The sequence below is a fragment of the Salvelinus alpinus genome, chromosome 24 (assembly GCF_045679555.1).
Source record: "Salvelinus alpinus chromosome 24, SLU_Salpinus.1, whole genome shotgun sequence".
Lineage (NCBI taxonomy): Eukaryota > Metazoa > Chordata > Actinopteri > Salmoniformes > Salmonidae > Salvelinus > Salvelinus alpinus.
In genome coordinates this window covers 34041507-34067676 of record NC_092109.1, presented here as the reverse complement: position 1 = coordinate 34067676, position 26170 = coordinate 34041507, and the positions used below count along the sequence as shown (strand labels likewise).

Below are 26170 nucleotides of genomic sequence, written 5' to 3'. Positions count from 1 at the left end.
AATGAATAATAAATGCCTATTGCAACAAAGTTATGGGGTCAATATAAGAGTTTTAGACATGCAGGATATACAATCACATTCACAATGCAGTCCATTGGTAATTTATTCCACCTTAAAGCTCGTGTGTCATCTCTAGAAACGTGTTAGTATACATTATTTTACAACTACTCTACGCAGATGGCAGTAATTGTACTGGGATGTCCACTGTCCAAATGTCTTTGTGACCTCTGGCATAAAGGGGTTCCTTGAGCCAGCGTGGGTTTGACAGCTGTGTGAGGTGTTTCTCTGTGAGCCCAGTGAGCACTGCTGCCTTCTCCAGCTCCCTCAGATCCTCCTCTGGCACATTGTCAGAGCAGCACCAAGTCTCCCCCACCTCCACCAAGCCTGAAACAAGGAAATGACAGGGGGTTGGATATTCATCAACTCTAGTTTAAACCAAGCATGAGATGTGCTGTGTATGTCCTCCTTCCCAACTTGCTAAGTCATTCAAAAGTACTGTTTTACCTGCCACGACTCCACGGCCGAATCTGTCACCTGAAGCCAGAAGCTCCTCTATTTGCATATGGCTCATTCCAAGTGTATTGGTGAGCATGTCTCTCCACTGGTCGCCCTCCCAGTCCTTCTGCGCAATATGAATAGCTAGAGTGCAGTTTTCCATTGCGGACAACAAGGGGCGCCAACGTGTCTCAATACTTTTTACACCATTAAGTACTAACCCCGCGTACGGCTGCCTGAATGATAGGCAACCCACTTGTAATGTCATCTTCACCCAACGTGAATATGTTACAACCAGATGCTAGATATTTTATCACTCTAAACCACTCGTAAGATACCACGCTAGTAAGTACAAATGGCTGTTGCACTCATCATAATCGCGCAGTCAATCGACCCCTTTTGTAGGTTCTGCGCTTGTGTCGCACTAATCTCTGGCTGACTGGCTGGCTACATGTATCCGACTGAAATTGTAAGTAACAATGGTTGACTTTTGTCTAGAGACCTTGGTATAACAAATGCAATTAACTCTACAAATCCTTGACGGAACCGTAAATGTAATTTTGAGCTACAAGACTAACTATAGACACTTCCTGTTTAAATCCAACAAAAACGTCTCAGGAAGGTAATGAGAGTTCCAAAATGTTTAGAATGGGAGCATAGTGCCATCTAGTGACTGACAAGTCCAAGGAATCCATTCATTCCATAATAGCTAGCATTCTACGTCCGTAGACGTCCAGTCATTGCGCTAACGCTAGTTAGCATTGGCTCGCGAAAATAACTCCATTCATACTGGACACATACTTAAAAATGGTATCCACGAGTTCATCGGACTCTGGGGAAGTAGATAAAGAGCCTCATTGCCAAAATCCAGAAGTATCCCTTTCGCTGTAAATTGCAACCGATCAGCAATCAAGTATACAATGCTAAAACAGACAATTATTTCCAAAAAGTATTCTTTCAATTTGAAATAAAGGTTAATGCATTTGACAAGACAAGGAAATGATGACCAGATACAATTTTAAATAACTTTATTGTTTGTTATTGGTTAGTTATCAGCCACTTGGAGCAAGTATATATATTTAACATTTGTATTAAAGTGCTTTCCAGAAGAAAAAAAATAGCTATATTGTATGGCGGAGGGTAAGAAACAAGGTACAATAGAGAGGAAAGTATACCATTGGTCCATCCCCAGTCAAAAATGTGTTTTCAAATAAGTAATGCTTAACTCTCAGGCCAGCCGACAGAGTGGTCACAGAACACAGACAAAACAAACAATGGGATATGTTAGAAGTTCAAAGGGGAATGGGGGGGGTACCATTTTCTGTTAAGGTGAGAATTTCACCAAGAAAGCATTTTACACAGGTAAAATGATATAGAAGTAGCACTGCAGGTTCTCCTTTACTCATCACCCAATGCAGACCTGGCAAGGTAGAAGAGGCAGGCTGGTGGTTTACCCAGAATACTCAGGTTTAACTAAAAAAACAGCACACGCTAGTAGGAACTTCGAGGTGAAGTTGTGCACTCTGAATCAGATTCATTATGGTAACAGCAAAGGTCAACTACTAGGCGCAACAATGATGTCATCCTGCCATATAAAAAGGGTTGCTAGAGGGACAAGGTTGTTGAGTAACTTAAATACACAGGACAAGACCTCAAGAACGCAAAACTATCCAAATACACGTGTATTAGGGTATAATCCTATATCATACACTACTATATTACAACAAATGTTACAAAGTGTTAAATTATTTAATAAAACAAAAGAAAATATCCCCAAGTAGCAAGCTAATCTTAGATTTAAAACAGTTAGCCAATAAGCATGATCATGGTACAGTATCATCCATTCAGTATCATCCAAGCGTTGATGCAAAGATTCAGGGTTTGGGAAATTTGCTAGCTTCTGACACGCATATTTGTAAGTCGCTCTGGATAAGAGCGTCTGCTAAATGACTTAAATGTAATGTAAATGTTTAACTGGAATCATGTGAAAGACATCTGAATATTAAAATCTCTTTGGAGATTTTGTTGGCCAAAACATCACAAGGGAAATAAAAAGTACTGTACAGTATATCATATCACATAAATGAAAAGGATCTTCTTCTTGTTCCACTGTCAAAACAATAGAAAAACTCACCATGATATAAGAGTGCCTTTGGTCACACTTTATCTGGATAGTCAGGATAGTCCATCTGTAGATGCTCTAAAGATGTTCATACTACCAGCTTCATATTTTCCCGAAAATCTACCAAGTTTAAATATCGAGAATAATTCATATTTATCCCTAGAGTCCCGGGGAACACCGCAAAAACCAGAAGTGTCCATTTAAAGGGTTTTAAACCAAGACATGGTTACTGTGCCACCTTGTCGGCTTGGATGCGTCACTATTTAAAGATTTCAGAGCAAATTAAACTGATATTTAGTAATGATAGTGTAACTGCGAAACAGGCCATTCATAAATTCAGTGTTGTCATGTTCCTCAATTAATTCAGCGCATTTCAGAAGTAGGCTAGTCTCGACAGAGTGCATTCAGGGCGCACAGAGAGTACAGCGTTGTCGAATCACGCAACATTTGTAACGTCAGTCAAACCAAAGTCAAACTTGCTAAACTTGCTAGATAAACTCCAACGAATGACAGAACATGTCCTATGTTTGGCAAAATCGAGTTGATGATTATATAGCAGAAAAGCTCATGAATAACAGGGAGATGAAGAGTGGAAATCATTTAACATAAAGTATCTTAACGGGGACCAACTGTGTTTAAAAGATGTCCATATCTACTCTCATGCCGTTTGTTGTTCACACATTCTCTACCGAAACTCTCATATGGGCAGCAAGGACGAGACCCCGCAGAGAAGCGGGGGAAATATTATTGCATTATTTTGACATGCATAGGTGAAAGACATCCTTTGATAATGCAACCTATGGATTACAGAATAAGGTCAGAATTTTGAGTTTCAGTGGGATTGGGACTGGGACTGGATAGAAAAATTGCCCCGGCTCTAAGACAGGAGAAGATACAATTTTCCCTCGTGCCTCTGAATTGTGACAGAGATGCCTATGTAGTGAATTGTGCATAGGCCTATCAAATTTGTGACTGTCTTAAGAGTCACACATTATTTTATAGGCTATACTGTAGGGTTTAACTGCATTCGGGTCGAGTGTGCAAGTCTGGCAGTGTCAATTATGCATGTGCTTTGAATTTATGGCGTCTTTGTATTTAGTAAATATGCTAGGCTAAAGGCTTCCATGCAACAACCTGTTTGGATAATGTGCTATTTAATTTTTTGCTAATCAGCTGCTGCACGTGTATTTTGTGGAATTGCATTAGTGCAACATTGGGGATTTTTTTTTGTTATTTCCCAGGTCTGGTCATTAAATTTAATGTAAATCTTTTCGGGAAATGTGATGTATGTTCCCGGGACAGTTAATCCCTACTATTAACAAACTATCTGTTGATAAGCAACTGCTTGTTACAGTTAGGGTTAGAATAAGGTCTAGGGTTAAGGTTAGTACATAGTTGAAATGTTACTGATTGTGTGTACAGCATCTACAGATGGACTATCCAAATAAAGTGTTACCGTACCTTTTGTTCCACAAACTCTGCCATGGTTTTTAGTTTTTGCTAAAAAGTCCGGTCCGAATTCCAGTCCCACTGCTCACTAGGAGTGAGCCACATGGAAACTATGCTCTTCTGCCTCTTCTTTAAATGGGTGGTCAGTGCACCACAGCTGTCTGGTGCATGTGAAGTCCATCAAAGCTCTAGAGCAGTTGTTGCAAAGCTTTAATTTAGTCAGGCATGTCAATGCACAGTTTTGGAGGAGGCACAAAGTACTTCCCTGGGCTCTGTGTGATCACCACACCAGTCTTTTTGCGGAACATGGGGGCTATTTTTGGCGGGTCGTGTGCAGGCATCTCCACGGACACCTCAGCGTCCTCGTGGTGCAGGTCGTAGGAAACGTTCCCATACTCCCGCAGGAAGGGAAAGAGCTCAAGAAGAAACTGGCAGAAGTCTTTTCGGATGCCAAACCACCCTGTTAGAAAAGAGGAATACCAGTTAAAACAAATAGTTTGGAGAAATATTTGAGGAGTTACACTGACTGCATTCTCAGAAAAATAAAAAGGAACACTGCCTCAATATGACAATTATTTCTGTTGCACCGCTATCACCGTCGAGGAGTAACTCACAGTGGTTGCCTCCTTTCTGGCCAAAGGTCGTGGCCATCAGAGTCACCAGGGATAGCCAGAGAGGCACGAATACTGACACATAGCTGGAGCCGTAGTGGCCATCCAATTTATGGACCAACAGGATCTGAAGAGCCAACGACGGAGAGAACAATAAAAACAAGGCAAACAGGGCAAAAAAAAAAAAGATTACTTTCCCAACTTCTGACCTTCTGCAGCTCTCTGACCACAATAGTAGCTGAAGGATGGATGACATGACCACATACCTCAAAAGTTAGCAAGGGTACAACGATTGTCATCCAGCTGATCGCCATGGTGATGTGAGTACGCCGTTGCTCTGCAATGAGGTCCATAGACCGCAGAAAGAGCACTGACCACACAATGTAGTAGAGTACCACAAGGCACAGGAAGGACATGACGATCCACAGTGGCACACAGACAACCTGAACAAAATAACATGAAAAAAATAAAATACAAATAATGTCAACATATATTTTACAACTCGCTGTAAAAGTTGTACTAAATTCCCACCTAGATATTAGGCAGGTTGTTCTCTTACCAGCCAAGGCCAACTGATGATTTTATCTAGTCGCAGGGCAATGAAGATAAACTGAAGAATATTGACCGAGCACAAGATCTCCAACTGATACAAAGAGAGATAGGAAGAACAGAGTAAACGGGTGAAGAGGGAGAACAAGGGATGTAGACAAGTATACTATATTCACCGATATCTAGCCTAAATAGACTATTTGAGAAGAATAATATCCTTATGACTGATATAATGCCAGACTGACCTCTAGAGAGCGATCATGCCGGAAGCCCCACACACAGGCTGCAACAGAGACAGGTGAGACAAAGAAGAGGGGCATGAAGACCAGCAGCCAGAAGTGAGTGCCCCTCTCCACACGGTCACACACCAGCACCTCAAAGGTGAGTAGGAGCAGGTGGATCCCAACAGCAATCAGCATGGCCTTGAACTCCACACAGGTTTCACCCTCAGCCCTGCATGACAGGCACAGTAAGATAAGACATACTAGTCAGCAGTGATAGCTATCGCAACCGGACAGCTTTCTCATTAGGACAATTTGATATTGATAAGACAGCCACACTGACAAAAAAAAAACTACAAAAGAGTAAAGCATTTTTGTTTAAAAAGCCCACCTGTACTGTGGGTTGTGGGCCCAGACGCCTGTGCCCACTGAGGCACCGATGATGACCGTGAGCTTCCATAGCCATATGGGGGCAAAGACAGCCCAATAACTCCATTGGATGATGCCATCCAGACGCAGCGACAGCAGAACCGAAAACAGCAGCAGGCAGGCATAGATGAGGAATTTACTAAATGAGGAGAAAAACAATTATCCCCATTAATCTATTCAGCAATCAATTTAGCTTGCTACTCATCATCATTGGTACAAAAATGCGCCCCCCAATGCTATTCCAGATCAAGGAAACTGAACTATGTGGAGTTAGCCATTTAGGCCATTCAGTTGGTTAGTTATCTAGCTAGCTGGCATGCAATAACTAACTAACTAATACAAAACGACTGACAGCAACACACGACAGGGCTGGATAGCAAGCCAACAACATTTGCTAAAATAGCTAACGTTAACTTGCTAGCTTATGCTGTTCTTCCCCAATATAATAGTTAGCTGACCTTACCAGTTACCGAAGCTGCTAGCTAACGACGTTTAGTTAACGTTAGATGTTAGCTAGTTAGTTCGTTCTGTCATGATTCACCGGTTCAGATTGCCTACTACTATTCAGTCATTGACTGTCTAACTAGCTAACGTTATCTGGCTAGGCGCTTTCCAACACAGATATGCTGGCTAGCTCTAACGTCGTTAGTTAGCATAGCCGTAGAGACGTTATATTGCACTTTGCGTTACCTGGGGTTGAAATCTTGGAAGAATCCCCGAAGATTCATGACTATAGCTTATAATCGTCTAAACCATTATTTGTATTAATGCAATCACGCATCAAGAGGATGTTTTTAATCAGGCAAAAAGTTAGCTTGCTTGCTTACTAGCCCTCTATCGCGGTTCACGTAGACGCAGACGGAATATCCATGGTAGTGTTGTTAAGTGCCTGGCACTAGGGGGTCAGCATCGTGTACAAAAGTAGTAGGCTAACTGCCAAAGACAGTACAGGTTTAGAAACGGTCTGTGCTACTACCACTGGCAACAAATGTAGCTAGCTTTGTAGCTCAATGAGCCATACAGCCCGCTAGTTGCCGTGTTCGAGACACTGAGGTATCATAAGAACGAAAGCATAACAACCATGATGTATCATGGGTAAATTGTGACTGACTGATCTACAAATAATAATGAGTTGTTATTTATGATGCAAGGTGGTTTGTAGATCAGTCAGTCAGCAGTCGCCTGCACTGTCGCCTGCAATGTCGAACAAACCCACAATGGTATATTCTGATTGACATAAAACAAATATTCTATTTTTTTTCTGATTGACATCATCTTGGTTACCCTGAAGTACAATTATTTCGTTAAAGTGTGTCATTTCGCCGTTTCATGTCCATGAGAATCTGTCCATGAGAGATTATGACTGACACAAAAACGTTACAGTTTGCTGAATAATACATTGTAGCCATAGACAGTGTAACCCCACGCAGAAATATAATAGGCGGATGTTTTACAGGATCAAGACAATGCACATGTATATTTTACGTATGGGGAAGAGATATCTCTAGCAAATTATCCCATAAGAATTATTTATCAATTGGTGAAAAAAATACAAAAACCAGAGTACCATGTAATGTTTTGATATCTGGAAACACCAGCTTGGTTTCGTTATGTTTTTGGTTGATGTAGTTTATAATGGTTCATGTTATTTGTCATGGATGACAAACACATTTGAACTCCATTACCCAAGAGGTAATCCTGTACGTTTGTATCCTGCCATTTACCACTTATGTGAAGCTAGCCACTATAAGGATTAGCCAGCCCCAACTGTGGAATTTGCGGTTCAGCTTCAAAATAAAGTCCTTCATTGAAAGTGACGCAAATGGATACAAATAGTGGAATCATGCCATATTGGGGCTACATAATGCTAAACAAAGTTGAAATGTTGTTATATAAATTAAACAAAAAACAATAATTTGTTAATTTAACAAAACATTTACAAATCACCTGAAGTCGCACTGTGGATGTATTAGACTTCAGAATTGCGTTTGGAGCATACTTACAGTGCGCTCCAAGTATTGGGACAGTGACAATGTTGTTGTTGTTTAGGCTCTGTGCACCAGCACTTTGGATGACTTTGAAATTATAAAAGGACTATGAGGTTAAAGTGCAGACTGTCAGCTTTAATTTGAGGGTATTTTCTTCCATATTGGGTGAACCGTTTAGAAATTACAGAACATTTTGTACATAGTCCCCCCATTTTAGGGGACCAAAAGTATTGGTACAAATTCACTTAGACGTGTATTAAAGTACAAAAACAAATGTTATTTGGTCCCATTTTCATAGCACGCAATGATTACATGTTCTACAAACTTGTTGGAAGCATTTGCTGTTTGTTTTGGTTGTGTTTCAGATTATTTACAATAGAAATGAATGGTAAATACATGTATTGTGTCATTTTGGAGTAACTTTTATTGTAAATAAAAATAGAACATGTTTCTAAACACTTCTACATTAATGTGGACACTACCATGATTAATGAATGAATTGTGAATAATGATGAGTGACAAAGTTACAGACATAAAAATATCATACCCCCAAGCACATGAGGTTGGTGGCACCTTCATTCGGCTCGTGATAATGGCTGTTTTAGCATTTTAGCATAGGTGGAATGGTATCAAATACTTTAAATACATGGTGTCCAGGTATTCTGGGGCGGCAGGTAGCCTAGTGGTTAGAGTGTTGGACTAGTTACTGAAAGGTTGCAAGATTGAATCCCCGAGCCGACAAGGAAAAATCTGTCGTTCTGCTCCTGAACAAGGCTGAACCCACTGTTCCTAGGCTGTCATTGAAAATAAGAATTTGTTCTTAACTGACTTGCCTAGTTAAGTAAAGATAAAATAAAAAAATTCAATTTGCACTATTCCAGTCATTATTATGAGCTGTCCTCCCCTCAGCAGCGTCCCGTGCCCCCAAGACATGCTAACCTCTCACCATTACAATAATGGAAGGTTAGCCTTTTTTGGAGGGGGTATGAAATGTATACCTTTGTAACTTTCTCACTTATCATTGTTCACAATTCATTCAGGATTAACCATAATCATGGTTGACAACTGTCTTCAACTTGATCTTGACTATTGGATAGAGGCCTCATTGCTTTATCAGGTATGCAACATGGTCTCAATACAGTACTTTTTTTGCAATATGAATGTCCAATACACATAGTAGGTTAACTGGTAAGCTTAATGTGGCTCATTTCACAGTGGTTTCAGAGTCTGGCAATTACGACGCTAATATTTGTGTAATCTCTTCACAGTTGTGCTCTGTGGGTGTCACTGAGTAGACTGATACTCAATTTGATTGATCCACAATCCATTGGTAAGGCTGTACAGTGACGTATATTCATGTCCCCAATGCAATTCTGAGATATAATACATACACAGTGCGATTTCAGCTGATTTTGACTTTTGTTTTGTCAAATTAACTAATTATTGTATTTTGTTGAATTTATATAACAACATTCCAACCTTGTTTAGCATGATCTAGTCCAAATATTGCATGATTCTAATATTTGTATCCATTTGCATCGCTTTAAATTAGGGACTGTTATTTTGAAGGCTAACCGCAAATTCCACTATTGTGGCTAATCGTTATTGTGGCTAGCTTCAGATAGGTGTTTTCACCGATGACAGCCGTAGGATGGAGGCAGGTAATAGCCACTAAAAAGAATACTTTATTCACATATTGTGCGCCTTTCACTTAGTCCCTTACATGCATTGACAAATCGTGCTGCCATTGGGCCAAAAATGTATTTTCTATAGATGTTGGTCGTTACAACCGACCATGGCTGATGTACAAGTTTAGCCATTGCATTGTTTCTTTGGTGGCCTGTTTTGCTTAATTGTCTACCCGGCGGCTTTCATAACATTTTGAAAGCAGGGCATTGTCAGTGAAAAGTACTTCATGCTTTTCTGAAGTGGGATGAGATTTGTTTTCCCAGAGTGAGTAAGGATGTTATATAATTTGGTCACATACAGTATTGTACTGTAGTAGTTCAACCTAGCCAGTAGATCCGACCTGCTTGCTTAGAAATGCACTAAGGTCAGACAGGCTTCCTGTGTAGATTAAGACGCTGGTGCCAGAAATATCTCGGGAAAAATATCTCAATCCAGGAATGAGAACTGCGTTGTACTTCGAATTGTCCCATTAACCCAACTGTTACACTGAGAAGATTGAACGACTACTATTAAACTAGCAGTCGTTTAATCTTCTTGGTTTAACTTAGATAATGGGATAATTCTGAATACAACGGTACGATTCCTGAGACATTTATCGCACTGCTTTCGGGGGTCTTAATGTACACAGGAAGCCTGTTTCGACCCTAGTGCCGCTGTAAAAAAGTGGGTTGGATCTGCTGGCTATGTACAACCTACATTATTGTGTGTGTGTGATCTGGCAATTACAAATAATTCAGCGAACCTAAATTATAATGTCAAATTGCAGCTATCACCGCATATGAAAAAATGGTGTAACACTAGTTAATATAGTTTATCTCACATCATGTATGTTTCTTGACAAGTTTTTTTCATGTCTCCCCTTTTCCATTTCTCGTTGAAGTATTAGCCAAGTATGAAAACCAGATAAACGTGTTTTCGGAGTTCCTTGAAGACTTGCCTGACACAGATGAACCTGTGTGGGTTTTAGGAGAGTGTTACAATGCTAAAACAGGTAGACTGGCATCTTCTAGCAGTCATATTGTGATGTATATGTGGGGGGAAACTGAATGAAGGCATGACAGTCTTTCATGTTGTGTTCACAGGAAAGACGGAGCTACTATCAGACGTCCACTCGCGGTTATGGTTTACCTACAGGAAGAAATTCTCTCCCATAGGTGAGTGAAACGGGCAGATGTTATGTAAATCTGATTGTTGGCTACCCAGCTAACAATTCTATGGAGAGAGAGAGAATGTTTTTGTAATGTTCCCCTAATGTTTGAGTGTCCAGTTTTCCGTGAGTTAGGGGTATATTCTATCTATGTTGGCAACATCCTTCTGTGAACGTTTTTATAATGTTTTGGTGTTAAAAGTTAGGAGAACGTTCCCGTAATATCAAGCAGAACTTATCTAGAACATGGTTACAATGTTCTCAGAATATGCAACAATACTGTTCTAGATGTGTTTTATGGGACTTTGAAAGAACATTCCTGTGTCCAGTTTTCTGAGGGTTAGGAGAATATTCCGTCAACGTCCCACAAAACATACACAGAACATGGTTTCATGTTCTTAGAATGTAAGATATTAATGTTCTAGACACGTTTCATGGGAATGTTGCAAGAACATTTCTGTGTATCTGGTATCAGGATGGTCCCAAAGAAACTTTCTCCAAAAATGTTTGTTTCATTACACATCATGCCTTGTTAGTGTTGCCAAGCCCATCAAGCTCCTGATTGGTGAACCACTGATTCATTCAAAAATATTTTGGTCTGTTGGCAAGGTTAGGGATATTCACACACACACAGTGCTTTTAACATAGTGTTTTCAACTTGCATATTTTACACACTTTGCCAAACATGATTACGTTGTGTATGTTCATATATATACAATAATAATTATACAAATATTTTATTGATCATAGTGATTCAGGAGTATCATTAAAACAGGTTAATATGCCCCACCAATGTTAGACCACTATACAAAATGTAATTTAATTGCTGAAATAAGTAAGTAAAGTCAATGATGAGAATAGTCAGATTAACTGACACCTGACACAGACATATGGTGGCATGGCAGGTTGTGAGTTCAAATCCCAGTTGAGGACATGTTGAATAATAATTATTGTATAAATGAACATGCACAATGTAATAGAGGTCGACCGATTATGATTTTTCAATGCCGATACCCATACTGATTATTGGAGGACCAAAAAAAGCCAATACCGATTAATCGGACGTTTAAAAAAAAAAATCTATTTGTAATAATGACAATTACAACAATACTGAATGAACACTTATTTTAACTTAATATAATACATCAATAAAATCAATTTAGCCTCAAATAAATAATGAAACATGTTCAATTTGGTTTAAATAATGCAAAAACAAAGTGTTGGAGAAGAAAGTAAAAGTGCAATATGTGCCATGTAAGAAAGCTAACGTTTAAGTTCCTTGCTCAGAACATGAGAACATATGAAAGCTGGTGGTTCCTTTTAACATGAGTCTTCAATATTCCCAGGAAAGAGGTTTTAGGTTGTAGTTATTATAGGACTATTTCTCTCTATACCATTTTTATTTCAAATACCTTTGACTATTGGATGTTCTTATAGGCACTTTATTGCCAGTGTAACAGTATAGCTTCCGTCCCTCTCCTCGCTCCTACCTGGGCTCGAACGAGGAACACATTGACAACAGCCACCCTCGAAGCAGCGTTACCCATGCAGAGCAAGGAGAACAACTACTCCAAGTCTCAGAGCGAGTGACGTTTGAAACGCTATTAGTGCGCACCCCGCTAACTAGCTAGCCATTTCACATCGGTTACACCAGCCTAATCTCGGGAGTTGATAGGCTTGAAGTCATAAACAGCAGAGCTGCTGGCAAAACGCACGAAAGTGCTGTTTGAATGAATGCTTACGAGCCTGCTGGTGCCTACCATCACTCAGACAGACTGCTCTATCAAATCATAGACTTAATTATAACATAATAACACACAGAAATACGAGACTTAGGTCATTAATATGGTCGAATCCGGAAACTATCATCTCGAAAACAAAACATTTATTATTTTAGTGAAATACGGAACCGTTCCGTATTTTATCTAACGGGTGGCATCCATAAGTCTAAATATTCCTGTTACATTGCACAACCTTCAATGTTATGTCATAATTACGTAAAATTCTGGCAAATTAGTTCGCAACGAGCCAGGCGGCCCAAACTGTTGCATATACCCTGACTCTGCGTGCAATGAACGCAAGAGAAGTGACACAATTTCACCTGGTTAATATTGCCTGCTAACCTGGATTTCTTTTAGCTAAATATGCAGGTTTAAAAATATATACTTCTGTTTTAAGAAAGGCATTGATGTTTATGGATAGGTACAGTCGTGCAACGATTGTGATTTTTTTCGCAAATGCGCTTTTGTTATATCATCTCCCGTTTGGCGAAGTTGGCTGTTTTTGTTAGGAAGAAATAATCTTCACACAGTTCGCAACGAGCCAGGCGGCCCAAACTGCTGCATATACCCTGACTCTGTTGCAAGAGAAGTGACACAAAGAAATTAATGTTAGCAGGCAATATTAACTAAATATGCAGGTTTAAAAAATATATACTTGTGTAGTGATTTTAAGAAAGGCATTGATGTTTATGGTTAGGTACCTTTTTCGCGAATGCGCACCGCATCGATTATATGCAACGCAGGACACGCTAGATAAACTAGTAATATCATCAACCATGTGTAGTTAACTAGTGATTATGATTGATTGATTGTTTTTCATAAGATAAGTTTAATGCTAGCTAGTGACTTACCTTGGCTTCTTACTGCATTCACATAACAGGCAGGCTCCTCGTGGAGTGCAATGAGAGGCAGGTGGTTAGAGTGTTGGACTAGTTAACTGTAAGGTTGCAAGATTGAATCCCCGAGCTGACAAGGTAAAATTCTGTCGTTCTGCCCCTGAACAAGGCAGTTAACCCACCTTTCCTAGGCCGTCATTGAAAATAAGACTGTGTTCTTAACTGACTTGCCTAGTTAAATAAAGGTGTTAAAAAATATGTATTTTTTAAAAATAAAATATTAGAAAATACCGATTTCAGATTGTTATGAAAACTTGAAATCGGCCCTAATTAATCGGCCATTCCGATTAATCGGTCGACCTCTACAATGTAATCATGTATGTCATATGTACGTTGAAAACACTATGTTAAAAGCACTGTGTGTGAGTATCCCTAACCTTGCCAACAGCGTTACCCATAGACTTCCAGTCATTGCGCTATCTGCTACCATGCTTTTCAATACTAGCAGATATCCATAGACTTCCAGTCATTGCGCTAACACTAGTTAGCATTGGTTCAGGGAACTACCTCTAACTTAATTTATACTGGACACAGAGACAAAAAAAACAGGATTCACAAGTGCATCTGACTCTGGAGAAGATGATGAAGGGCCTCATTGCCAAAATCCCAAAGTATCCATTTAAGGGTGGCAGGTAGCCTAGCGGTTAGAGGCAAGCCAGCAACCGGAGGATTGCCAGTTAGAATCCCGGGATTGACAGGAAAAATATTTGGGAAGTAAACTGGCATCCAGAGGGTTGCTGGTATCAAATCCTAGATGCTATTGCCTGCCATTGTGCCTTTGAGCTAGGCACTTAACCCCCCACACAACAGCTCCCCGGTTGCCAAGCGTGGTCACCTGCAGCCACCCACACCTTTCCAAAACCTCTATATGTACATGTCTCTTTTGGAGGAGTTGGGTTAATAGCGGAAGTCAGATTTGGGTTGGACCTTGTGTGCAATTGACCAATGAATTGCTCTTAATCTTAAGTGTCTATCTTGGTTTGATCCAGGGGGAACAGGCCCCTCTTCAGATGCAGGCTGGGGATGCATGCTACGCTGTGGGCAGATGATCCTTGCACAGGCCCTGGTATGCTCACAGTTGGGACGAGGTGAGGAGGGGACAGGATCATGCATGGGGTGGGGACGTATAGAACTGCATTAGCAAAGGGGGTATTTATACAGTGCATTCGGGAAGTATTCAGACCCCTTGACTTTTTCCACATTTTGTTACGTTAGTCTTATTCTAAAATGGATTAAATTATATATTTTCCCTTATCAATCTATACACAATACCCCATCATGACAAAGTGAAAACTATTTTTTAGAAATGTTTGCAAATGTATTTAAAAAACAACAACATATGCCTTGTTTACATAAGTATTCAGACCCTTTGCTATGAGACTCAAAATTGAGCTCAGGTACATCCTGTTTTCATTGATCATCCTTGATGTTTCTACCATATGTGGTAAATTAAATTGATTGGACGTGATTTGGAAAGGCACACACCTGTCTATATAAGGTCCCACAGTTGACAGTGCATGTCAGAGCAAAAACCAAGCCATGAGGTCGAAGGAATTGTCCGTAGACAGGAATGTGTCGAGGCACAGATCTAGGGAAGGGTACCAAAAAATGTCTGCAGCATTGAAGGTCCACAACAACACAGTGGCCTCCATCATTCTTAAATGGAAGAAGTTTGGAACCACTAAGATTCTTCCCAGAGCTGCATCCTGGCCAAACTGAGCAATCGGGGGAGAAGGGCCTTGGTCAGGCAGGTGACCAAGAACCTGATGGTCACTCTGACAGAGCTCCAGAGTTCCTCTGTGGAGATGGGAGAACCTCCCAGAAGGACAACCATCTCTGTAGCATTCCATTAATCAGGCCTCTATGGTATAGTGGCCAGACGGAAGCCCCTCTTCAGTAAAAGGCACATGACAGCCCGCTTGGACTTTGCCAAAAGGCACCTAAAGGACTCTCAGACCATGAGAAACAAGATTCTCTGGTCTCATGAAACCAAAATTGAACTCTTTGTCCTGAATGCCAAGCGTCACATCTGGAGGAAACCTGGCACCATCCCTACGGTAAAGCATGGTGGCAGCATCATGCTGTGGGGATGTTTTTCAGCGGCGGGGACTGGGAGACTAGTCAGAATCGAGGGAAAGATAAATGGAGCAAAGTACAGAGATTCTTGATGAAAACCTGCTCAGGACCTGGGGCAAAGGTACACCTTCCAACAGGACATCAACCCTAAGCACACAGCCAAGACAGCGCAGGATTGACTTTGGGACAAGTCTCTGAATGTCCTTGAGTGGCCCAGCCAGTGCCCGGACTTGAACCCGATCGAACATCTCTGGAGAGACCTTGAAATTGCGGTGCAGTGATGCTCCCCATCCAACCTGACAGAGATTGAGAGGATCTGCAGAGAGGAATGGGAGAAACTCCACAAATACAGGTTTGCCAAGCTTGTTGCGTCATACCCAAGAAGTATCTAGGCTGTAATCGCTGCCAAAAAAAAGTGCTTTAAGAAAGTACTGAGTAAAGGGTCTGAATACTATTTTCTACATTTGTAGAATAATAGTGAAGACATCAAAACTGTGAAATAACACTTATGGAATCATGTAATAACCAAAAAAGTGTTAAACAAATTCTTCAAAGTAGCCACCCTTTGCCTTGATGACAGCACACTCTTGACATTCTCTCAACCAGCTTCACCTAGAAAGCTTTTCCAACAGTCTTGAAGGAGTTCCCACATTGGCTGAGCACTTGTTGGCTGCAATTAACAGGTGTGCCTTGTTAAAAGTTATATTGTGGAATTTATTTCCTTCTTAATGCGTTTGAGCCAATCAGTTGTGTAGGGTGGGTATACAGAAGATAGCCCTATTTTGTAAAAGACCAAGTCCGTATTATGGCAAGAACAGTTCAAATGAGCAAAGAGAAACGTCAGTCCATTATGACTTTAAGACATGAAGGTTAGTCAATCCGGAAAATTTCAAGAACTTTGAAAGTTTCTTCAAGTGTAGTCACAAAAACCATCAAGCGCTATGATGAAACTGTCTCTCATGAGGACCACCACAGGAAAGGAAGACCCAGAGTTACCTCTGCTATAGAGGATACGTTCATTGGAGTTACCAGCCTCAGAAATTGCAGCCCAAATTAATGCTTCACAGAGTTCAAGTAACAGACACATCTCAACATCAACTGTTCAGAGGAGACTGCGTGAATCAGACCTTCATGGTCGAATTGCTGCAAAGAAACCACTACTAAAGGACAAAAATAATAAGAAGATACTTGCTTGGGCCAAGAAACACAAGCAATGGACATTAGACTGGTGGAAATCTGTACTTTGGTCTGAGTCCAAATTTGAGAATTTTGGTTCCAACCATCGTGTCTTTGTGAGACGTAGAGTAGATGAACGGATCTCCGCATGTGTGGTTCCCACCGTGAAGCATGGAGGAGGAGGTGTGATGGTGTAGGTGTGCTTTGCTGCTGACACTGTCTGTGATTTATTTAGAATTCAAGGCACACTTAACCAGCATGGCTACCATAGCATTCTGCAGCGATATGCCATCCCATCTGGTTTGCGCTTGGTGGGGACTATTATTTGTTTTTCAAAAGGACAATGACCCAACACACCTCCAGGCTGTGTAAGGGCTATTTGACCAAGAAGGAGAGTGATGGAGTGCTGCATCAGATGACTTTGCCTCCACAATCACCCAACCTCAACTCAGTCGAGATGGTTTGGGATGAGTTGGACCGCAGAGTGAAGGAAAAGCAGCCAACAAGTCCTCAGAATTTGTGGGAACTCCTTCAAGATGGTTGGAAAAGCATTCCAGGTGAAGGTGGTTAAGAGAATGCCAAGAGTGTAAAGCTGTCATCAAGGCAAAGGGTGGCTACTTTGAAGAATCTCATATCAAATATATTTTGTTTTTTTAACACTTTTTTGGTTAATACATGATTTCATATGTGTAATTTCATAGTTTTGATGTCTTCACAACTATTCTACAGTGTAGAAAATAGTACAAATAAAGAAAAACCCTTGAATGAGTAGGTGTGTTCAAACTTTTGACTGGTACTGTATGTAAAAAAAATTCTAAACCTTTTTTTGCTTTGTCATTATGGGGTATCGTGTGCAGATGAGGGGGGAAAACAATTTAATCAATTTTAGAAAATTAAATCAAAAACAAAATTTGGAAAAAGTCAAGGTGTCTGAATACTTTCCGAATGCACTATATGTGAAGGATTCATCTGGTCATGATATGTGTTCTACGATGTAATCAATTCAACAGTGAGAAAGAGAAAAGGGTTTTATTAGACAGGGTATGGGAATGACACAGTGATTGTGGCCTGTTTTCCTGCTGTAGCCTGGCGTTGGAGGGCAGAGGGAGGACAGCCGGAGAAGTACCATCGTATCCTCCACTGTTTCCTGGATAGGAAAGACAGCTGTTACTCCATACACCAAATGGGTAAGAGAGAGTCCTAGCCTAACCCTGCCTTTACCTTGGTCTGACCACACGTACAGTACCCTGAATCAGCAGATGAAAGAGTGTTTTCTATCACATTCCTATAATTTTCTGGATGACTGTCCTCAAAAATAAAAATGTGTAACTTGAAGGAACATCAAATAGCATGATGAATCAATGATCGGCTAGACAGGCTAGAAGGAAGCTAAGACAAACCAGGGATGTAAGCCTGCAAAAATAGTTTGAATAGTAGGTGCAATTTCAACATTTTTTTGTTTGTTATGTCAGTCACTGACAGCCACTCAATTAGTTCATGTCAGCTAACATTTGTTAGATTGGTAAATTAGTCCAGGGGCCAGCTATCTAAACTTGTGGTAATCTTAGTTGAATTACCAACCTGGCAGCCCCCATTGATTTTGTTAGTCACTCTCATTCAGATATCTTATTAAAAACTGCAAACATTTCTCTCCAACTTATGGCAAAAGGTGTAGAATTTCAGGAAATAAGATGTAAAACGACACTTTTTTTCTCTGCCCCATGGAAAAATTTGTAGATTCAGGAAATTAACTCAAACTTTTTCTCTCCGCTGTCAAGAGGGCCGTTAAAATGTTTTGCTCACAAGGTGAGGATATGGGTACGCAGACCCGCTAGCCACTGCGGCCCGCCCATGATGAGTTCAGATTTTGTTTTGGCCCCCGCCCCCACCCCCATCAAAGTGGAATGAGCTTGGTTTTCATTTTTGGGTTTTTCTACTTGCAGCTCAGATGGGAGTTGGTGAAGGAAAGTCTGTAGGAGAGTGGTATGGCCCAAACACAGTTGCACAAGTGCTCAAGTAAGTATTTTCTATGCATGTTTTAAGACTGATCTATTCATATCTAATCTCTCGTGGACAGATTCACGTGTAAACGGGAAGTGACAACTTTCGAGAATTGTACTTCTGGGTAACCGAGATTAATTCATTTCAGAATATTTGATTGTCAGATGTTAGTACTGTGACCTCTAGCACAAATAAGTTTGTGGCATAAATAAACCTATTATCTCTCGTCAGGAAACTTGCGCTATTTGATGACTGGAATTCTCTTGCTGTGTATGTGTCAATGGACAACACCGTGGTGATCGAGGACATCAGTACGTTTTTTTCCTCACTTGCTAAATATATACAGTGCATTCGGAAAAGTATTCTAAACCCTTGACTTTTCCACATTTTGTTAAGTTACAGCCTTATTCTAAAATGTATTTAAAAAAAAGAATCCTCAGCAATCTATATACAGTATCCTATAATGACAAAGCGGAATCACAAAGCTGTGATTCCAAAGACACAAAGGTTTTCTTTCCATGTCCTTTCCAGAGAAGCAGTGTCGCCAGGCAAGCAGTGAGAGCAGATTGCGGCCGAGACCCTGTGGCTGGCAGGAACCCTTCACCTCTAGGGAAACACCAGAACAAGCCTGTTCTCACACGGATGGGAACAGAGCCACGACGTGTCCACATTCCCAGTCCCATTCTGACTGGAGACCCCTACTGCTGGTCATACCACTCCGCATGGGAATCAACCACATCAACCCTGTCTACATCCAGGCCCTCAAGGTACTGGGCCATCAATGCTTTCTGTGATGGGATTGGGAATTTCTCTTATTATTCAATTGATACTAAACTACTATGCAATATTCCTGCATTTACTGTTGCCTTTAAATTGTTATACTGTACTGACTCCATGTGTTGTCCCATTCAGGAGTGTTTTAAAATGCCACAGTCCTGCGGTGTGCTGGGAGGAAAGCCCAATCTGGCCTATTACTTCATCGGCTTTGTAGGTGAGTCTAAGAGGAAACCGGAACTGAAGGTTCCCAAATAGGTAGTAACAAAAGGAGCTCAACCTGTGAGTTGTCTAGCCACCGTGTTCAGCAGGCCTTCTTGTGTCCTCCAGGAGAGGAGCTGATCTACCTGGACCCCCACACCACCCAGTCAGCCGTGGAGTCAGAGGCTGGCAGTGGAGTGGACGACCAGAGCTACCACTGTCTGAGGAGCCCACGTCGCATGAAGATCACCAACCTGGACCCCTCTGTGGCCCTGGTGAGAGCTGAACCCACACGCCGACCACCACAACCTGTTATACCACTGAGCCTCCTATCTCATGGGCCTTGTTTTCATAGTTGATTTTTAAGTGCATGGTGGTGTGTTCTAAAAAGTTGCTCTAATGGGAATTTTGTATACTGTGGTGATGATTTTGTATACTGTGGTGATGATTTTGTATACTGTGGTGATTTTGCCACATAATTGCAAATCAAAATTCTGTCTTTTTTCCCCCCCAAGGGATTTTTTTGTAAGAGTGAAGATGACTTTGACAGTTGGTGTAACCTGGTCCAGCAGGTAAGAGTCATCCACTCAAGTCACAATTGGATGTAGATGGATATTGTCCGGTGGTTGAGACCCATGTCGTTGTCCTTTTTAAGGAGATCCAGATGAAGAGGAACCTGAGGATGTTTGAGCTGGTGGAGAATCACCCGCCCCACTGGCCCCCCTTCGTTCCTCCCACCAAACCAGAGGTCCAGACCACAGGGGCAGGTATGAGCTTACCCACCAGACAGATCCACTAATATTACACCAATAACAAGCAATCCTTGCTGCAAATATCAAGCTTCCACTCTCTGGTATTTCCCTATATTGTTTCGAAGTGACAGTATAGGTCTATACATGAAGTGCATTTATTTCTTGAACCTCATTGAAACTCCTATGTAGTGTTTAAACTCAACTGAAACATACTAACCAAAATGAAGTGTGTTGTGTCAAACTGATTACTGTTGTACTCTTTTCGAACAGAGTTCATCGAATCGACCGACAAGCTGTTTGAGTCTGAAGAGGAGTTTGAGATCCTCAACGTGTGAGCAGCAGTGATTGGGTAGATTACCTTGGCTCCCATGTTCCATACTGTGCTGTAGAAGTGCCTCAGAAAAACACCAAGCACAAACTGCTTACCACTTTCCAAAAAAACACTAACAACCCAGCAAGAGACAATAAAAACTAGGAAAGATCCTAGACAACTTGAGACAGAATTTGTTATTTTTTACTTTTTTAAATTATTTATATTTCTTAATTTTGGGGGGGATAATACTTTTTTAAACTGCATTGTTTAAGGGCTTGTAAGCATTTCACTGTAAGGTCTACACCTGTTGTATTTGGCGCATGTGACAAATAAAATTTGATTTGAAGTCAGGAACATGGTGTATACAGTAAATACAAGCTTGGACTGTCTAATTTTTATGTTGTAACCAGGAAACAAAGCCAGAGACCATGGTTGTCTCTACATGAAACAGGCTTTCTTTGTCTGTGTTAGACTTGTTTAATGAACAAGAGAGACGGAAGACCGTTCAGATGCATGAACCGCATTGTACTGTAAGATGTACAGTGAGACTACACCTCTGCTGCAGCAGGGAAAGGACCTAGGTGAAGACAGGCACGAGGATATGTCTGAAGAAGCTATTTCCTCAGCACGCACTACCTCCTGACGCCAGGAGACAGAAATATGCAGACAGTGTTAAAATACAAAACATACAACTAATAACTTGTTTATTAAGAAAAGTGCCTCTGGAATATATTTGTGTTCAATGGTTGGGGAGGGTAAGGGTTTTCCCAAGGTGTGGGATGTGGAACACTCATGTAAATATGCCTGACAATAAAGATATTTCAACACTTTGCTGAGCCTCAGGGTTGATATTGCCTCTTAGTGCCTTGTTCCTCACGTGTCATGTAGAAATGGAATGTGTAGACTAGAGCCTGGAGTGATCATTAGCAAAACTACCTCCTACTGTGATTAACCTAACCCTCCCTCTTTTTCCGGCTAACCCTTGTCCACCGATTTGATTAGGATCTCTGTTTAGAGATATCTTTTTTACGGACTAATCTTCCAAAAGTCCTTAATGATGAATTGTACTACGATAGGATAGTTATTGTCCCTGTAACCCCACTGTATAAGTACTGATGATGGTAGCCTAAGGAAGGAACATTAACTATTACCTCTGTGGTGGAAATGGCATTATGAAGGTTATAGTATTAGCTGTTGTCCAACCAGCCCAGTAAATGAAGACAAGCTGTGGATAACAGCATTAGCTATATTTTAATGGTATAATTACATCCATTAATGGTATAAAAGCATTAAAGGGTGCAATCACCAGGGCCCAGATTCACAAAATCTTTAAGACATTTCTTAACTGCCATTTTCCCCTTAACTATAGATTTAAGAAAGTTAAGAAAAGTTGCTATTCCTCAAAAAGGTTATTGGAAAAAATCTTTAAATATTGTTCTGGAATTGCACAAACAAACATTTTATTTTTTCTTAAGAGTTTTTGCGTAATAAATGTTTTGTGAATATGGGCCCAGGGCATGGTAATTAAATACAAAATAAGGCACATTTTTTTTACATTTTCATAACCCAAAGGTGCTGACTTCCGTCCAGGTACAGAGCAAACGATCCAGTAAATGCCCTGTGAAAAATGTGAAAAGAAAATGAAAACATCCTCTCTTGATTCATGAAAAATACAAATAATTCAGGCCTATACAACAAAAAGTATATCCTTCCAGTTGACAACCAATACATTGCCTGAAGACTCACAACTTTCACTTTACTTCACACAAAAAATCTACTGATTTCAATCTTGAACAAACCACACAATTATGAACAAGAAATACTTTTAACAAATGACAACATTTACTTGAACAGTGCAGATCAAATATTTTCTAAGAGAAAACATCCCACTTGTTGTACTCTGTGCCATATGCAAAGGAGTACAAGGCATGGAACTGGTACCCAGACTAGCAACAACCACCAAAAGTAAAGAAACATGACAGACATTTTTTATATGAACAATTCCACTGAGTACAAATAACTTGTTTATTTGATCATTATCATCCTATAAACAACAAGGCTGAGTATTCACAATCTGGTTGATTCAATAATGAATCGATTCAAAAGCACCACTGACACTTTTTAACCTGTCCTCTTACTCACTGTCATCAGTATTGATACACAAGGGGAGACAAGAACACAGCCAACGTCTGGTGGCAGCAGTCTGTCCTGTTGATGTGGGGAGGTCTATGCCAGTGTAGAGCCCGGGTCCAGACCCACTCTCTCTGGGACTGGTACGTGCAGGAAGTGGAGAAGTGACCTCATCAGTATGCAAAGGGACATCACAGGTGGCACACTGATCATCCCTCAGGTAAAGAGCAATGTAGTTGAGACGATCTGTTGAAATCTGGATAGACTCAGTTTGAGTGGGCAGGTCACTATCTTCAACCCCATGCTGGTCCAAGGACAAACCAGTGACATTCAACACAGGCACATCTGATAGGTTCAGCAGCACATCACTGCTTGGATGAGAAGAGTGACGAGGCGAGCTACAGAGAGGGTTTCTACTGTTCCATTCATCTGCAGAGCAGTGATGTGCTGCAGGATGACACATGGAGACATAGTCATCATGTTCACAGTTCCTCTGTGAGGGAGACTGGTTAGAGCTTGGCAGAGAGGAATAGGAGCTGTAGGACTTAAGAGCCTCCGGTGAGCCATGTGTATGACCATCCATGTGGCTCCCGAGAGACATGTTCATGTATTCATCACACACTAAATGATCAACATCACTGAGGCTGTCCTTTGCTGGTGAACAGCTACGTGGAAGCATTATCATGTAGCCCTGGGGCCCCAGCTGGTCTGAGGGGAACATGGTAGCACTAGGTGTTTGAAGAGGAGTGGGGGTCACATTGTAATCTGAAGGGATGTCATCTGTATAATGAGGACCTGGTCCACAAGTCATTGGCATATAACTTTCCCCCACTGGGAGTTTACTCTGATTGTAGATATGGAGGAAGGGGCGCTTGGATGAGAGGTATTTTTCGTGTTTTGGAGTGCATGAGGTGGTTTGGTGGTATTGTCTGGAATGTTCAGGCTTAGACGTTTCCACATCACAGCGATCTCCTTGATTAGTCCCGGCCACAGCCGTTACCTGCAAATCCATGGACACGTAGTCAGTCAAGCTGTTCTCGTCAATGAGTGTGGTGTTAAACAGTGAGTCAGGGGTGTTACTCCTGGACAACTGAAAGACACATGGGTTGGAGCACAAATCCTCAGCGCAGACAGAGCCTCTGTCGCTGGAAGAACCAAAGACTGAAGTGTCCGAGGGCCAGGGGTGTGTATCAGAGCCTCTGTCGCTGGAAGAACCAAAGACTGAAGTGTCAGAGGGCCAGGGGTGTGTATCAGAGTCATTGCCACTGCTGCTGGATACACTGATGGTGGTGGAGATGCATGCACAGTGACTGAGGCTCTCTTCAAGGCTTTTACTGATGCAGACATTACGGAGAGCCAAGGTGCCAGTCCCTGGGCTGATCAGTTGATTCATTGTTCCCTCTCCATGGCTAGAAGTTCGATTGGGGCTGTGGCCTCCATCTCCTTTATTTTTCTGTGGGGACGGTTTGCTCACAACAGTTTCCACCCTTATAGAGCGCTGTAACCCAGTCAGGCTGGGTGGGAGGTTGCCATGGTGTTGACGTCGTGTGGTGACTACGGCACAGGGGTTTGATGGGAATGACTGACTCTTGCTCCGAGGCCTGAAATCGGGGATGGACCTCAGGGCTCTCATGGCCTCCAGGATTGTCTCATGCATGTTCTGAGCCACCACAGGGTCCCCTGATTCTACCTGCATCCAGATCTCCCCAGGCCCAGTGGAGGACGAGCGGCCCACCTCCATAAAGAAGAAGCTCTCGGAGTGACCACAGCGACGGACATTCATCAGAGGCAGGTTCACAGACGTCATCTCAGAGCACATCTTCACCAGGTGAATGGTCTTGGCAGAGAGACACAGCCGGCACACTCCTATCAGGTTCTTGGTTTGTCCTAAACCTTTGGGCTTTACAATCACCTGCCACACCTCCTTGAAGATGGCTCCAGGAGAGATGGTCCAGTATCCATCATCCAACTCCTCAGCGTCCCGGTACTCCTTTTTCTCCTGGATCGCCAGATCACTCAGAGCCAGGTACCAATCCTCTTGCTCCTCCTCATTCTCCGCTATCATGACAAAGTGCTCATCCTTAGTGTACAGGGCTATCAGGTGCTTGTGTTTAGAATCTACCCTTTTACTAACAGTGAAACATTGATACAGATAAATCACCTTCTTAGGAGAACCCACAGCACTAGGAGATTTACAAACGGATTTCATTCCATTTCTAAATTTCTTCTCACTATCATAGTACTCCAAGCGGCTGGGGCCTGTGTCACTTGGCCCTCTCAAGACAAAAAATCTCTTGTGGTTGTGTTTCATCTTTCTCAGGTATCCAGACTTCCATACATCTCTAGCCTCAACACCAGAGCAAACTGTGGTAGTGACAGCTAAGGCCATGGCAGATGCAGAGGCAGTCGGGTCATGGGAAACACCACCAGAGTCAGGTACCTCATAGACACAGGATGATGACAACTCTCTCACTGTATTATCTAGAGGGTTCTTCTTAGGTAACATATTATGGCCATGGCTATAGTACTGCTTATGATGCCTCTTCAACTGGAGAACTTGGAGGGGCGGTGGTGATGCTGCCTCTAGCTGACGATGAGCACTGCTGCTGAGGGAAGATGATGGTGGTGGTGATGATGATGATGTTGTTGATGTTGTAACTTTCAGAGCTCGTGAATCGCAGCTATGGGAAACATTTCCTAAATCCATACCGCTGCTCTCTGGTGTTTTCGGCATCGTCAAAGCGCCATTCCTGCGAAAACAAAAAACTATTGGTGCTCAGTAACTTAGTTTGTGCATGCTTCATACATGTTTCATGTTTAGATTTTTAAATACATGTCCTTACCTGTTCGGGTAAGCAGCAGGTACTTCGCGAATAAAAACAACACTTGCTGTGCAATTGCAGTAAAAACGAATAAATCCCTAAATGCTCCTGAAGGCAGGCTGCACTTCGGTCAAACGAAAACAACTCTGTCTGCGTTTCGATTGGGTCCGTGCTATAGGGGATCCTTGGGAAGTCCGTACCCCAAATTGAAGTTGACATTTAACATTGTATTAAGGTAGGGGTTAAGGTAAGGGTTATTGAGTTAAGGTTAGTGTTAGGATTTAGGATATGGACGTCCCGAGGATCCCATATTGATTGGTCAGGCTGTACGGTTTACCAGAACAGTCACAGATCGAGTGATTCCGAACATTTAAAAAAGTTAATTGATCAATTTATTTTGCCTCTGGCTTCGACGATAGTTGGGGTATCTTTGAACACTCTATAAAAATATATGCAACGTAAAATATTTATTTTTAACAAAAGTTACCAGCGTGACAACTCGAGGCTGTAGGATGTGTATTTTTGCGTTTCTTATAATTGACTCGTGG

At 41.5% G+C, this 26170-nt stretch overlaps 4 protein-coding genes across 5 annotated transcripts; 1 reads left to right on the top strand and 3 right to left on the bottom strand.

Moving 5' to 3' along the window:
* Nucleotides 1–85: 85 nt before the first annotated feature.
* LOC139552700 (protein EOLA1-like) lies at nt 86–898 on the bottom strand. The gene is made up of 2 exons (XM_071364692.1): nt 505–898; nt 86–384 (listed from the first exon to the last, which is right to left on the bottom strand). The coding sequence occupies exons 1-2, from the start codon at nt 761–763 to the stop codon at nt 170–172; spliced, it is 474 nt and encodes a 157-aa protein (XP_071220793.1). The 5' UTR covers nt 764–898; the 3' UTR covers nt 86–169.
* Nucleotides 899–1508: 610 nt separating this feature from the next.
* On the bottom strand, nt 1509–6942 carry LOC139552698 (transmembrane protein 185-like). The gene is made up of 7 exons (XM_071364690.1): nt 6567–6942; nt 5839–6015; nt 5472–5679; nt 5237–5320; nt 4944–5120; nt 4681–4804; nt 1509–4526 (listed from the first exon to the last, which is right to left on the bottom strand). The coding sequence occupies exons 1-7, from the start codon at nt 6602–6604 to the stop codon at nt 4282–4284; spliced, it is 1053 nt and encodes a 350-aa protein (XP_071220791.1). The 5' UTR covers nt 6605–6942; the 3' UTR covers nt 1509–4281.
* Nucleotides 6943–9439: 2497 nt separating this feature from the next.
* LOC139552697 (cysteine protease ATG4A-like) lies at nt 9440–21501 on the top strand. Of its 2 annotated transcripts, XM_071364687.1 has the most exons (13): nt 9440–9525; nt 10434–10544; nt 10636–10707; nt 14367–14465; nt 17715–17816; nt 18573–18645; nt 18862–18941; nt 19162–19397; nt 19543–19621; nt 19735–19880; nt 20121–20177; nt 20261–20372; nt 20628–21501. In XM_071364687.1, exons 1-13 carry the CDS (start codon nt 9516–9518, stop codon nt 20690–20692), a joined length of 1242 nt encoding a protein of 413 aa, XP_071220788.1. In that variant the 5' UTR covers nt 9440–9515; the 3' UTR covers nt 20693–21501. The 2 variants fall into 2 exon arrangements, with proteins under 2 accessions (XP_071220788.1, XP_071220789.1); XM_071364688.1 differs by lacking the exon at nt 10434–10544 and having other exon boundaries at nt 9481–9525.
* A 1218-nt stretch (nt 21502–22719) lies between these two features.
* Nucleotides 22720–25732, bottom strand: LOC139552696 (insulin receptor substrate 2-B-like). The gene is made up of 2 exons (XM_071364686.1): nt 25644–25732; nt 22720–25550 (listed from the first exon to the last, which is right to left on the bottom strand). Exon 2 carries the CDS (start codon nt 25532–25534, stop codon nt 22805–22807), a length of 2730 nt encoding a protein of 909 aa, XP_071220787.1. The 5' UTR covers nt 25535–25550; nt 25644–25732; the 3' UTR covers nt 22720–22804.
* Nucleotides 25733–26170: the final 438 nt, after the last annotated feature.

Bases quoted from the DNA above. Each gene is read 5' to 3' on its own strand.
- LOC139552700 (XM_071364692.1), bottom strand. From the start codon at position 763: ATGACATTACAAGTGGGTTGCCTATCATTCAGGCAGCCGTACGCGGGG. The intron at 385-504 runs GTAAAACAGTAC...TCCTTGTTTCAG, and splicing joins CGGCCGTGGAGTCGTGGCAG to GCTTGGTGGAGGTGGGGGAG.
- LOC139552698 (XM_071364690.1), bottom strand. From the start codon at position 6,604: ATGAATCTTCGGGGATTCTTCCAAGATTTCAACCCCAG. The intron at 6,016-6,566 runs GTAACGCAAAGT...CTCCTCATTTAG, and splicing joins TTCCAAGATTTCAACCCCAG to TAAATTCCTCATCTATGCCT. The intron at 5,680-5,838 runs GTGGGCTTTTTA...CCTGTCATGCAG, and splicing joins GCCCACAACCCACAGTACAG to GGCTGAGGGTGAAACCTGTG.
- LOC139552697 (XM_071364687.1), top strand. The intron at 19,398-19,542 runs GTACTGGGCCAT...TGTCCCATTCAG, and splicing joins TCTACATCCAGGCCCTCAAG to GAGTGTTTTAAAATGCCACA. The intron at 19,622-19,734 runs GTGAGTCTAAGA...TGTGTCCTCCAG, and splicing joins TTACTTCATCGGCTTTGTAG to GAGAGGAGCTGATCTACCTG.
- LOC139552696 (XM_071364686.1), bottom strand. From the start codon at position 25,534: ATGCCGAAAACACCAGAGAGCAGCGGTATGGATTTAGGAAATGTTTCC.